This window comes from Salvelinus fontinalis, chromosome 1 (assembly GCF_029448725.1).
Source record: "Salvelinus fontinalis isolate EN_2023a chromosome 1, ASM2944872v1, whole genome shotgun sequence".
Taxonomy (NCBI): domain Eukaryota; kingdom Metazoa; phylum Chordata; class Actinopteri; order Salmoniformes; family Salmonidae; genus Salvelinus; species Salvelinus fontinalis.
The window spans coordinates 8041202-8056159 of NC_074665.1; the positions used below are offsets into that span (position 1 = coordinate 8041202).

Sequence of the window (14958 nt, forward strand, 5' to 3'; positions counted from 1 at the left end):
CATCACACTGTCTCACGTCATTGTTCTGTCTTTCCGGACTTTTCTAAAAATGGAAGGATAAGAATGGAAGGACTTGAAGGAACAGAAATGACTGCAAGGAGAATGATAGAGATGAGAGGGAGTATAATCGTTGATAATTCCACATTATGAAGGCAGATAGACAGTAAACTGGTCAGCCAGAACGTAATCAGATAAGGTTTTCTGTCATCAGAGATAGACAGGGTAATCTGTTTCTGTTTCAACAGCACATGGACTGTGTTTCTTGAGGAGAGAGAACGAAGGGAGGAGGAGCGAGGACGGGAGGAAGTCCTGAGGAGAGAGAGAGAGAACGAAGGGAGGAGGAGCGAGGACGGGAGGAAGTCCTGAGGAGAGAGAGAGAGAACGAAGGGAGGAGGAGCGAGGACGGGAGGAAGTCCTGAGGAGAGAGAGAGAGAACGAAGGGAGGAGGAGCGAGGACGGGAGGAAGTCCTGAGGAGAGAGAGAGAGAGAGAACGAAGGGAGGAGGAGCGAGGACGGGCAGAAGTCCTGAGGAGAGAGAGAATGAAGAAGGGTTGAGAGGTGAGGTGGAGGGAGGATGAGTGATGGAGAAGAGGGTGTGTGTGTGTGTGTGTGTGTGTGTGTGTGTGTGTGTGTGTGTGTGTGTGTGTGTGTGTGTGTGTGTGTGTGTGTGTGTGTGTGTGTGTGTGTGTGTGTGTGTGTGTGTGTGTGTGTGTGTGTGTGTGTGTGTGTGTGTGTAATCTAGGGCTGGGCTGGTTCTGTGGATAAGATGAGCCTGTGGAACAATGGGAGGATGGTGCTGTCACTGAACTCATCAGGTCAAGGTGAGACTAGTGTACCCTGACACACAGACACACACACACACACACACACACACACACACACACACACACACACACACACACACACACACACACACACACACACACACACACACACACACACACCAAACTCCTACCCCCTGGCCAAGCCCTCATTTATGTACGTAGATACACAGATAAGCTGTCTATTAAAGGCCCTGTTTTGTTTTTCAAGAAACCTCACACACTCAGAGACACATTGACGGACACTCAAGAGACCGACACACAGAGGCAGACATACACGGACACAGACTGAGCTTGGATTTCCTATTGTCTCCGTCACCGTCTCGTTTAACAGTCTGATTCTAGGTGCTGAGATTACCCGAAGAGTTGGTAACTGGGGGAAAGTGTTTGTCGTAATGATAGTGTTACTGTTGACCGTGCTACTACAGCACACACCCACTGCAGAAGCCATCGGTGAGTACCACCACGTATACCGTCTCTAGGTTTCCTTCACGCGTCCATATCACCGACAGCGGGGAACCAATGAGTCACTGTTACAGAATACCAGGGTGACATTGTAAAATACTCGTGTTATTTCCTGTAACTTTCAGTAGAATAATGTCAGGACAACCGTGGACATATAGTTGTATATGGCTCGGGAATCTAGTCTGGCCTCCATTGGTCCTCCTCTCCATGTTGTGTGTACTGCATAGTAAGACTGATGAAGTGTAAACGGTGTGTGTTTTTCGCTTTAGAAACCTGTGCATGACTCACACTAGAAAACGTTTCCATTTCAAGACTTGTTGTTAAACATAACACTAATTTGTCTTGACAGTCATTTTAATTTTTTCTGCTGACGATGGATCTTAGGTCTAAAACACTTTCTCCCTGTCTCTCTCTCTCTGTGAGCATGTTTGGATGAGTGAGCATAACCTGGGTAATCAAGGTCATGTCACAAATGGCACCCTATTCCCTATAGAGTGCACTACTTTAGACCAGGACCCCTATTCCACAGACCATTAGGCTGCGAGAGATTGGTACTGCTCAGATTTAGTACGCTTCTGTTCTGCAGCCAGGACCCACGGTCCTCTAATGGCCATAGTCATTAACTCAGCTCTGTTCTGCAGCCAGGACCCACGGTCTTCTAATGGCAATAGTCATTAACTCAGCTCTGTTCTGCAGCCAGGACCCAAGGTCCTCTAATGGCCATAGTCATTAACTCAGCTCTGTTCTGCAGCCAGGACCCACGGCCCTCTAATGGCAATAGTCATTAACTCAGCTCTGTTCTGCAGCCAGGACCCAAGGTCCTCTAATGGCCATAGTCATTAACTCAGCTCTGTTCTGCAGCCAGGACCCACGGTCCTCTAATGGCAATAGTCATTAACTCAGCTCTGTTCTGCAGCCAGGACCCACGGTCCTCTAATGGCCATAGTCATTAACTCAGCTCTGTTCTGCAGCCAGGACCCACGGTCCTCTAATGGCCATAGTCATTAACTCAGCTCTGTTCTGCAGCCAGGATCCACGGTCCTCTAATGGCCATAGTCATTAACTCAGCTCTGTTCTGCAGCCAGGACCCACGGTCCTCTAATGGCCATAGTCATTAACTCAGCTCTGTTCTGCAGCCAGGACCCACGGTCCTCTAATGGCCATAGTCATTAACTCAGCTCTGTTCTGCAGCCAGGACCCACGGTCCTCTAATGGCCATAGTCATTAACTCAGCTCTGTTCTGCAGCCAGGACCCACGGTCCTCTAATGGCCATAGTCATTAACTCAGCTCTGTTCTGCAGCCAGGACCCACGGTCCTCTAATGGCCATAGTCATTAACTCAGCTCTGTTCTGCAGCCAGGACCCACGGTCCTCTAGTGGCCATAGTCATTAACTCAGCTCTGTTCTGCAGCCAGGACCCACGGTCCTCTAATGGCCATAGTCATTAACTCAGCTCTGTTCTGCAGCCATGACCCACGGTCTTCTAATGGCCATAGTCATTAACTCAGCTCTGTTCTGCAGCCAAGACCCACGGTCTTCTAATGGCCATAGTCATTAACTCAGCTCTGTTCTGCAGCCAGGACCCACGGTCCTCTAATGGCCATAGTCATTAACTCAGCTCTGTTCTGCAGCCAGGACCCACGGTCCTCTAATGGCCATAGTCATTAACTCAGCTCTGTTCTGCAGCCAGGACCCACAGTCCTCTAATGGCCATAGTCATTAACTCAGCTCTGTTCTGCAGCCAGGACCCACGGTCCTCTAATGGCCATAGTCATTAACTCAGCTCTGTTCTGCAGCCAGGACCCACGGTCCTCTAATGGCCATAGTCATTAACTCAGCTCTGTTCTGCAGCCAGGACCCACGGTCCTCTAATGGCCATAGTCATTAACTCAGCTCTGTTCTGCAGCCAGGACCCACGGTCCTCTAATGGCCATAGTCATTAACTCAGCTCTGTTCTGCAGCCAGGACCCACGGTCCTCTAATGGCCATAGTCATTAACTCAGCTCTGTTCTGCAGCCAGGACCCACGGTCCTCTAATGGCCATAGTCATTAACTCAGCTCTGTTCTGCAGCCAGGACCCACGGTCTTCTAATGGCCATAGTCATTAACTCAGCTCTGTTCTGCAGCCAGGACCCACGGTCCTCTAATGGCCATAGTCATTAACTCAGCTCTGTTCTGCAGCCAGGACCCACGGTCCTCTAAGAGTCTTTCACTCTACAGCTGCTATTTGCATACGCTCTTTGAAAAAAGGGTTCCAAAAGGGTTCCAAAAGGGTTCCAAAAGGGTTTCCAAAAGGGTTCCAAAAGGGTTCTTTGCGGAGGGGGATAGGGTTCTACCAAGAACCGTTTTCATCATAATATTATTTTTGGTAGAACAAGGGTTCTTTGTAAGGCAAACGGTTCTACCAAGCACCAAAATGGGTTCTCCTATGGGGTCAAACCCCCCAAAACCCTGTATGGTTCTACTTAGCACCTTTTCTTGTACAGCCACCTGAGCCAGCTGTACCCTCAGCTCTTCTCTGGTCACTGTCTGGCGCTCAGTAGGGTTGGCTCTAAAACTATCCATCACACCTCCTCCTGTTACCATCACACCTCCTCACGTATCCATCACACCTCCTCCCTGTATCCCATTCACATCTCCTCCCTGCAACCATCACACCTCCTCCCTGTAACCATCACACCTCCTCCTGTAACCATCACACCTCCTGTAACCATCACACCTCCTCCTGTAACCATCACACCTCCTACTGTAACCATCACACCTCCTCCTGTATCCATCACACCTCCTCCTGTAACCATCACACCTCCTCCCTGTATCCATCACACCTCCTCCTGTGTCCATCACACCTCCTCCTGTAACCATCACACCTCCTCCCTGTATCTATCACACCTCCTCCTGTAACCATCACACCTCCTCCTGTAACCATCACACCTCCTCCTGTATCCATCACACCTCCTCCTGTAACCATCACACCTCCTCCCTGTATCCATCACACCTCCTCCTGTGTCCATCACACCTCCTCCTGTAACCATCACACCTCCTCCCTGTATCCATCACACCTCCTCCTGTAACCATCACACCTCCTCCTGTAACCATCACACCACCTCCTGTAACCATCACACCTCCTCCCTGTATCCCATTCATACTTCCTCCTGTAACCATCACACCTCCTCCTGTAACCATCACACCTCCTCCTATAACCATCACACCTCCTGTAACCATCACACCTCCTCCCTGTATCCCATTCATACCTCCTCCTGTAACCATCACACCTCCTCCCTGTATCCCATGCACACCTCCTCCTGTAACCATCACACATCCTCCTGTAACCATCACACCTCCTCCTGTAACCATCACACCTCCTCCTGTAACCATCACACCTCCTCCTGTAACCATCACACCTCCTCCTGTAACCATCATACCTCCTCCTGCAACCATCACACCTCCTCCTGTAACCATCACACCTCCTCCCTGTATCCCATGCACACCTCCTCCTGTAACCATCACACATCCTCCTGTAACCATCACACCTCCTCCTGTAACCATCACACATCCTCCTGTAACCATCACACCTCCTCCTGTAACCATCACACCTCCTCCTGTAACCATCACACCTCCTCCTGTAACGATCACACCTCCTCCTGTAACCATCATACCTCCTCCTGTAACCATCATACCTCCTCCTGTAACCATCACACCTCCTCCTGTAACCATCACACCTCCTCCTGCAACCATCACACCTCCTCCTGCAACCATCACACCTCCTCCTGCAACCATCACACCTCCTCCTGCAACCATCACACCTCCTCCTGTAACCATCACACATCCTCCTGTAACCATCACACCTCCTCCTGTAACCATCACACCTCCTCATGTATCCATCACACCTCCTCCTGTAACCATCACACCTCCTCCTGTAACCATCACACCTCCTCCTGTAACCATCACACCTCCTCCTGTAACCATCACACCTCCTCCCTGTATCCCATTCACACCTCCTCCTGTAACCATCACACCTCCTCCTGTAACCATCATACCGCCTCCTGTATCCATCACACCTCCTCCTGTAACCATCACACCTCCTCCTGTAACCATCACACCTCCTCCTGTAACCATCACAACTCCTCCCTGTATCCCATTCACACCTCCTCCTGTAACCATCACACCTACTCCTGTAACCATCACACATCCTCCTGTAACCATCACACCTCCTCCTGTAACCATCACACCTCCTACTGTAACAATCACACCTCCTCCTGTAACCATCACACCTCCTCCTGTAACCATCACACCTCCTCCCTGTATCCCAGTCATACCTCCTCCTGTAACCACCACACCTCCTCCTGTAACCATCACACCTCCTCCTATAACCATCACACCTCCTGTAACCATCACACCTCCTCCCAGTATCCCATTCATACCTCCTCCTGTAACCATCAAACCTCCTCCTGTAACCATCACACCTCCTCCTATACCCATCACTCCTCCTGTAACCATCACACCACCTCCCTGTATCCCATTCATACCTCCTCCTGTAACCATCACACCTCCTCCCTGTATCCCATGCACACCTCCTCCTGTAACCATCACACATCCTCCTGTAACCATCACACTTCCTCCTGTAACCATCACACCTCCTCCTGTAACCATCACACCTCCTCCCTGTATCCCATGCACACCTCCTCCTGTAACCATCACACATCCTCCTGTAACCATCACACCTCCTCCTGTAACCATCACACCTCCTCCTGTAACCATCACACCTCCTCCTGTAACCATCACACCTCCTCCTGTAACCATCACACCTCCTCCTGTAACCATCACACCTCCTCCTGTAACCATCACACCTCCTCCTGTAACCATCACACCTCCTCCTGTAACCATCACACCTCCTCCTGTAACCATCCCACCTCCTCCTGTAACCATCCCACCTCCTCCTGTAACCATCACACCTCCTCCTGTAACCATCACACCTCCTCCTGTAACCATCACACCTCCTCCTGTAACCATCACACCTCCTACTGTAACCATCACACCTCCTCCTGTAACCATCACACCACCTCCTGTAACCATCACACCACCTCCTATAACCATCACACCTCCTGTAACCATCACACCTCCTACTATAACAATCACACCTCCTCCTGTAACCATCACACCTCCTACTATAAACCATCACACCTCCTACTATAAACCATCACACCTCCTCCTGAAACCATCACACCTCCTCCTGAAACCATCACACCTCCTGTAACCATCACACCTCCTCATGTAACCATCACACCTCCTCCTGTAACCATCACACCTACTGTAACCATCACACCTCCTCCTGTAACCATCACACCTCCTGTAACCATCACACCTCCTCCTGTAACCATCACACCTTCTCCTGTAACCATCACACCTCCTCCTGTAACCATCACACCACCTCCTGTAACCATCACACCTCCTCCTGTAACCATCACACCTCCTCCTGTAACCATCACACCTCCTCCTGTAACCATCACACCTCCTCCTGTAACCATCACACCTCCTCCTGTAACCATCACACCTCCTACTGTAACCATCACACCTCCTCCTGTAACCATCACACCACCTCCTGTAACCATCACACCTCCTCCCTGTATCCCATTCATACCTCCTCCTGTAACCATCACACCTCCTCCTATAACCATCACACCTCCTGTAACCATTACACCTCCTCCCTGTATCCCATTCATACCTCCTCCTGTAACCATCACACCTCCTCCCTGTATCCCATGCACACCTCCTCCTGTAACCATGACACATCCTCCTGTAACCATCACACCTCCTCCTGTAACCATCACACCTCCTCCTGTAACCATCACACCTCCTCCTGTAACATCACACCTCCTCCTGTAACCATCACACCTCCTCCTGTAACCATCACACCTCCTCCTGTAACCATCACACCTCCTCCCTGTATCCCATGCACACCTCCTCCTGTAACCATCACACATCCTCCTGTAACCATCACACCTCCTCCTGTAACCATCACACCTCCTCCTGTAACCATCACACCTCCTCCTGTAACCATCACACATCCTCCTGTAACCATCACACCTCCTCCTGTAACCATCATACCTCCTCCTGTAACCATCATACCTCCTCCTGTAACCATCACACCTCCTCCTGTAACCATCACACCTCCTCCTGCAACCATCACACCTCCTCCTGTAACCATCACACATCCTCCTGTAACCATCACACCTCCTCCTGTAACCATCACACATCCTCCTGTAACCATCACACCTCCTCCTGTAACCATCACACCTCCTCCTGTAACCATCACACCTCCTCCTGTATCTATCACACTTCCTCCTGTAACCATCACACCTCCTCCTGTAACCATCACACCTCCTCCTGTAACCATCACACCTCCTCCCTGTATCCCATTCACACCTCCTCCTGTAACCATCACACCTCCTCCTGTAACCATCATACCGCCTCCTGTAACCATCACACCTCCTCCTGTAACCATCACACCTCCTCCTGTAACCATCACACCTCCTCCCAGTATCCCATTCACACCTCCTCCTGTAACCATCACACCTTCTCCTGTAACCATCACACATCCTCCTGTAACCATCACACCTCCTCCTGTAACCATCACACCTCCTACTGTAACCATCACACCTCCTCCTGTAACCATCACACCTCCTCCTGTAACCATCACACCTCCTCCCTGTATCCCAGTCATACCTCCTCCTGTAACCATCACACCTCCTCCTGTAACCATCACACCTCCTCCTATAACCATCACACCTCCTGTAACCATCACACCTCCTCCCAGTATCCCATTCATACCTCCTCCTGTAACCATCACACCTCCTCCTGTAACCATCACACCTCCTCCTATACCCATCACACCTCCTGTAACCATCACACCTCCTCCCTGTATCCCATTCATACCTCCTCCTGTAACCATCACACCTCCTCCCTGTATCCCATGCACACCTCCTCCTGTAACCATCACACATCCTCCTGTAACCATCACACCTCCTCCTGTAACCATCACACCTCCTCCTGTAACCATCACACCTCCTCCCTGTATCCCATGCACACCTCCTCCTGTAACCATCACACATCCTCCTGTAACCATCACACCTCCTCCTGTAACCATCACACATCCTCCTGTAACCATCACACCTCCTCCTGTAACCATCACACATCCTCCTGTAACCATCACACCTCCTCCTGTAACCATCACACCTCCTCCTGTAACCATCATACCTCCTGTAACCATCACACCTCCTCCTGTAACCATCACACCTCCTCCTGTAACCATCACACCTCCTCCTGTAACCATGCACACCTCCTCCTGTAACCATCACACCTCCTCCTGTAACCATCACACCTCCTCCTGTAACCATCACACCTCCTACTGTAACCATCACACCTCCTCCTGTAACCATCACACCTCCTACTATAAACCATCACATGTCCTCCTGTAACCATCACACCTCCTACTGTAACCATCACACCTCCTCATGTAACCATCACACCTCCTCATGTAACCATCACACCTCCTCCTGTAACCATCACACCTCCTCCTGTAACCATCACACCTCCTCCTGTAACCATCACACCTCCTCCTGTAACCATCACACCTCCTACTCTAACCATCACACCTCCTGTAACCATCACACCTCCTCCTGTAACCATCACACCTCCTACTATAACAATCACACCTCCTCCTGTAACCATCACACCTCCTACTGTAACCATCACACCTCCTACTATAAACCATCACACCTCCTCCTGAAACCATCACACCTCCTCATGTAACCATCACACCTCCTGTAACCATCACACCTCCTCATGTAACCATCACACCTCCTCCTGTAACCATCACACCTACTGTAACCATCACACCTCCTCCTGTAACCATCACACCTCCTCCTGTAACCATCACACCTCCTGTAACCATCACACCTCCTCCTGTAACCATCACACCTCCTCCTGTAACCATCACACCTCCTCCTGTAACCATCACACCTCCTCCTGTAACCATCACACCTCCTCCTCTAACCATCACTCTCCTCCTGTAACCATCACACCTCCTACTGTAACCATCACACCTCCTCCTGTAACCATCATACCTCCTCCTGTAACCATCACACCTCCTCCTATAACCATCACACCTCCTATTGTAACCATCACACCTCCTCCTGTAACCATCACACCTCCTCCTGTAACCATCACACCTCCTGTAACCATCACACCTCCTCCTGTAACCATCACACCTCCTCCTGTAACCATCACACCTCCTCCTGTAACCATCACACCTCCTCCTGTAACCATCACACCTCCTCCTGTAACCATCACACCTCCTCCTGTAACCATCACACCTCCTCCTGTAACCATCACACCTCCTCTAACCAGTTCAATTCAATTCAAGGGGCTTTATTGTCATGGGAAACATATGTTAACATTGCCAAAGCAAGTGAAGTAGATAAAATACAAAAGTGAAATAAACAATAAAAATGAACAGTGAACATTACACTCACAGAAGTTCCTAAAGAATAAAGACATTTCAAATGTCATATTATGTATATATACAGTGTTGTAACGATGTGCAAATAGTTAAAGTACACAATGGAAAATAAATAAGCATAAATATGGGTTGTATTTACAATGGTGTTTGTTCTTCACTGGTTGCCCTTTTCTTGTGTCAACAGGTCACAAATCTTGTCTGCTGTGATGTCACACTGTGGTATTTCACCCGAGATAGGGAGTTTAATCAAAATATGCTTTGTTTTGTAATTATTTGTGGGTCTGTGTAATCTGAGGGAAATCTGTGTCTCTAATATGGTCCTACATCTGGCAGGAGGTTAGGAAGTGCAGCTCAGTTTCCACCTCATTTTGTGGGCAGTGTGCACATAGCTTGTCTTCTCTTGAGAGCCAGGTCTGCCTACGGCGGCCTTTCTCAATAGCAAGGCTATGCTCACTGAGTAGGTCTAATCTGAGGGGGGCCTAAATGGGGTGTGGGCATGGTTGACTTGGAGGGGGGTATTGATTGGTTGGGGTGGGGGTGTGGATGTGGCTGGTGGTGTTGCGGTCTGGATGTAGGTCCTCTCGGCGTGGGTCCTCTATGTGTAGGTCCGGGTGGGGGAGAGGGGGGGTCCCGCAGGTCTGGGTGAGTGTCTCGCTGGTCTGGACGGGGTGTCTATTGATCTGTTGCTCCTGTGTGAAGTGTTGGGGCTACGTTTGAGAGCGATGTCCTTTAGGGTCCGGACGAAGGTGGGCACTGCTGCCTTGTAGAGGTGGACCTGGTCATAGAGGTTGTTCAAGTCCAGGGTGGAGTGGTGGGCCAGGAAAACATTTGGTTTTGAGGCATGGTCACAGGAAATAATTGCGTTTACCCGTTGTATGGTAGCAGGGTGAACGTCTTTCGTGGTAGCAGGGTGGAGATAACCACTTGTGCGTTGGGGAAAGTAGAAGAAGCTTTTTCAATCACTCCCTTCAGTGCTGTGGCCACCCTTTCCTGCTGTGTTCTCAGGTCGTTTGTGCCTGGGTGTATTATTATGTGGCTGGGTGAACCTAGTTGGTCCTCAGACAGCATGTCTCTCTCTGTCTCTCTCTCTCTCTCTGTCTCTCTCTCTCAATTCAATTCAATTCAATTCAAGGGGCTTTATTGGCATGGGAAACATGTGTTAACATTGCCAAAGCAAGTGAGGTAGATAATATACAAAAGTCAAATAAACAATAAAAATGAACAGTAAACATTACACATACAGAAGTTTCAAAACAATAAAGACATTACAAATGTCATATTATATATATGCAGTGTTGTAACAATGTACAAATGGTTAAAGCACACAAGTTAAAGTAAATAAACATAAATATGGGTTGTATTTACAATGGTGTTTGTTCTTCACTGGTTGCCCTTTTCTGGTGGCAACAAGTCACAAATCTTGCTGCTGTGATGTCACACTGTGGTATTTCACCCAGTAGATATGAGAGTTTATCAAAATTGGATTTGTTTTTGAATTCTTTGTGGATCTGTGTAATCTGAGGGAAATATGTCTCTCTAATATGGTCATACATTGGGCAGGAGGTTAGGAAGTGCAGCTCAGTTTCCACCTCATTTTGTGGGCAGTGAGCACTCTCTCACCTGTCTGTCTGTCTCTCTCTCCTCTGTCTCTCTCTTTCTCTCTCTCTGTCTCTCTCTCTTTCTCTCTCTCTGTCTGTCTCTCTTTCTCTCTCTCCGTCTCTCTCTGTCTCTCTCTGTCTCTCTCTCTGTCTCTCTCTCTGTCTCTCTCTCTGTCTCTCGCTCTGTCTCTCGCTCTGTCTCTCTCTCTGTCTCTCGCTCTGTCTCTCTCTCTGTCTCTCTCTCTGTCTCTCTCTCTGTCTCTCTCTCTGTCTCTCTCTCTGTCTCTCTCTCTCTCTGTCTCTCTCTCTCTCTGTCTCTCTCTCTCTCTGTCTCTCTCTCTGTCTCTCTGTCTCTCTCTCTCTCTCTCTCTCTCTCTCTCTCTCTCTCTCTCTCTCTCTCTCTCTCTCTCTCTCTCTCTCCCTCCCCTGTCTGTCTGTCTCTCTCTCCCCTGTCTGTCTCTGTCTGTCTGTCTGTCTGTCTCTCTGTCTCTCTCTCTCACTCACTCACTCACTCACTCACTCACTCACTCACTCACTCACACTCTCTCACACTCTCTCACACTCTCTCACACACTCTCACACACACTCTCACTCACACTCTCACTCACACTCACACTCACACTCACACTCACACTCACACTCACACACACACTCACTCTACTCCTCCTCCTCCATGGAGCAAGCTGATCCCAGGATGTGGTCCAGTTCAGTAAAAACGGACGAGAAAGAGTGATGGACGTGTCTGTGTATATATACTCTGTATACAGCAGGGCTGGAGTCAAATTGAATTGACTGTCTGTGTGAAGTGGGGGGCTGTGTGTGTGTGTGAAGTGGGGGGCTGTGTGTGTGTGTGGAGTGGGGGGCTGTGTGTGTGAAGTGGGGGGGCTGTGTGTGTGGAGTGGGGGGCTGTGTGTGTTTTCATGTTGGTAGCCTTGACTTGGTCCTCTACTTCCAGCCAGCTGTGGCCTCCAGTTCTTCCTATTTGTCTGTTTTGACATCAATCATTCCTGTCTGAAGGAGTTGACTGCTCTTCTATCTCCTAGCCCTTAGCTCCTATCTCCTAGCCCTTAGCTCCTATCTCCTAGCCCTTAGCTCATATCTCCTAGCCCTTAGCTCATATCTCCTAGCCCTTAGCTCCTATCTCCTAGCCCTTAGCTCATATCTCCTAGCCCTTATCTCCTAGCCCTTAGCTCCTATCTCCTAGCCCTTAGCTCCTATCTCCTAGCCCTTAGCTCCTACCTCCTAGCCCTTAGCTCATATCTCCTAGCCCTTATCTCCTAGCCCTTAGTTCACATCTCCTAGCCCTCAGCTCCTAGCCCTTAGCTCATATCTCCTAGCCCTTAGCTCATATCTCCTAGCTCCTAGCCCTTAGCTCATATCTCCTAGCCCTTATCTCCTAGCCCTTAGCTCATATCTCCTAGCCCTTAGCTCCTATCGCCTAGCCCTTAGCTCCTATCTCCTAGCCCTTAGCTCCTATCTCCTAGCCCTTATCTCCTAGCCCTTAGCTCATATCTCCTAGCCCTTAGCTCCTAGCCCTTAGCTCCTAGCCCTTAGCTCCTATCTCCTAGCCCTTAGCTCATATCTCCTAGCCCTTAGCTCCTAGCCCTTAGCTCCTATCTCCTAGCCCTTAGCTCCTATCTCCTCATTGCTTCCATCCCTTTTCCTTTACTGGGTTCGAACCAGGGACCTCAACCTACGAGGTCCGGAGTCTGCTGGTTTTCTCTTCTACCTGATCATTCATTTCACCCACTTGGTGTCCCAGGTCTAAATCAGTCCCTGATTAGAGGGGAACTATGGGGTAAAGCAGTGGAACTGGCATCTAGGTCCAGAGGTGAGTTTGTCCAGCTCCTATGCCCTAGCTCCCAAACATTATAGTTCCTAGATCCTAGCTCCAATCCACTTGCTCCTATATCCTATTCTCTAGCTCCTTGTTCCTATCCCCTAGTTCCTAGCTCCTATCCTCTAGCTCCTATCTCCTTTATATCCTATCCCCTAGCTCCTATTCCATAGTTCATAGTTCCTAGCTCCTATCCCCTTGCTCATAGTTCCTAGCTCCTATCCCTTTGCTCATAGTTTCTAGCTCCTACCACCTAACTCCTTTATATCCTGTCTCCTATCCCCTAGCTCCTATTCTATAGTTTCTAGTTCCTAGCTCCTATCTCCTTTATATCCTATATCCTATCCCCTAGCTCCTATTCTCTAGCTCATAGTTCCTAGCTCCTATCACCTTGCTCATAGTTTCTAGTTCCTAGCTCCCATCTTCTTTATATCCTATATCCTATCCTCTAGCTACTATTCCCTAGTTCATAGTTCCTAGCTCCTATCCCCTTGCTCATAGTTTCTAGCTCCTATCCCCTAGCTCCTTTATATCCTGTCTCCTATCTCCTAACTCCTATCCCCTTGCTCCTATTCTCTAGCTCATAGTTCCTAGCTCCTATCCCCTCGCTCATAGTTTCTAGTTCCTAGATCTTATTTTGTAGTTCCTAGCTCCTATCCCTTATTTCCTATCTCCTTTATATCCTATATCCTATCCCCTAGCTCTTATTCCCTTGCTCATAGTTTCTGGCTCCTAGATCCTAGTTCTTAGCTCCTATCCCCTAGCTCCTACCGCCTTTATATCGGATCTCAGGTCCCTTAGCTCTTATTCTCTAGCTCCTATCCCCTAGCTCCTAACTCCTATACATCCTCACTCCTACAGGTGTTCTTCCTTTAAAAGTTGTGACGTACTGCAGCACAGCTTCCAGGGTGCTGCAGAATTCTATGGCACGTTATTTAAGTGTCAACCATTGTTGCCAGAGCTCAACACTTTTAAAGGAAGAACCACTGTAGCCCCTATCCCCTAACTCTTATACATCCTAACTCCTAGCTCTTATACCTCCTATCTCCTAACTCCTAGCTCTTATACATCCTATCTCCTACCTCCTAGCTCTTATACCTCCTATCTCCTACCTCCTAGCTCTTATACCTCCTATCTCCTAACTCCTAGCTCTTATACCTCCTATCTCCTAACTCCTAGCTCTTATACATCCTATCTCCTAACTCCTTGCTCTTATACCTCCTATCTCCTACCTCCTAGCTCTTATACCTCCCAGCTGGCTCCTGGTTGTGTTGCTTCTCTCTGTCTCTCTATGCTGTCAATAGAGATGGTTTACAGCCGAAGGGAATTACTCTACAGTCGTTTGTTCCCTTGTGGACAACCATTGATTAACTTGTTCTCCCTCTCTATATATGGAGACTACTCCTGACCAGAGCCCTTAGGCCTGTCCCCATAGAGATAAGCTGCCATGTGGGACTCACGTTGTCTCTCTTGATTCTGCACAACATGCCGAAGTGAAAAGGTCCAATATTGACAGACCGTGTTGTTAACAGACAGACCCTTCTCCCCCCTTTCTCCTCCAGCTCTGGACCCGTGTTCTGCCTACATCTCTCTGAATGAGCCTTGGTGTAATACAGAGTACCATCTGAAACACTCCTCTATAAACCTCTCTCCTCTCCTCTTCCTCCCCCCCACCTCTCCTTTTCTCTCTTCTGTCCCCCCCTCTCCTCTCCTCTCTTC

At 49.2% G+C, this 14958-nt stretch overlaps 1 protein-coding gene across 1 annotated transcript in view; it reads left to right on the forward strand.

The window, feature by feature from the left end:
• Positions 1-1021: 1021 nt before the first annotated feature.
• Positions 1022-14958, forward strand: part of oit3 (oncoprotein induced transcript 3) — a 34675-nt gene continuing 20738 nt past the window's right edge. Inside the window, 1 exon segment of the mRNA XM_055864097.1 lies at positions 1022-1274. Within this exon segment, the coding sequence (XP_055720072.1) occupies positions 1217-1274 (58 nt within the window). The 5' untranslated portion in view covers positions 1022-1216.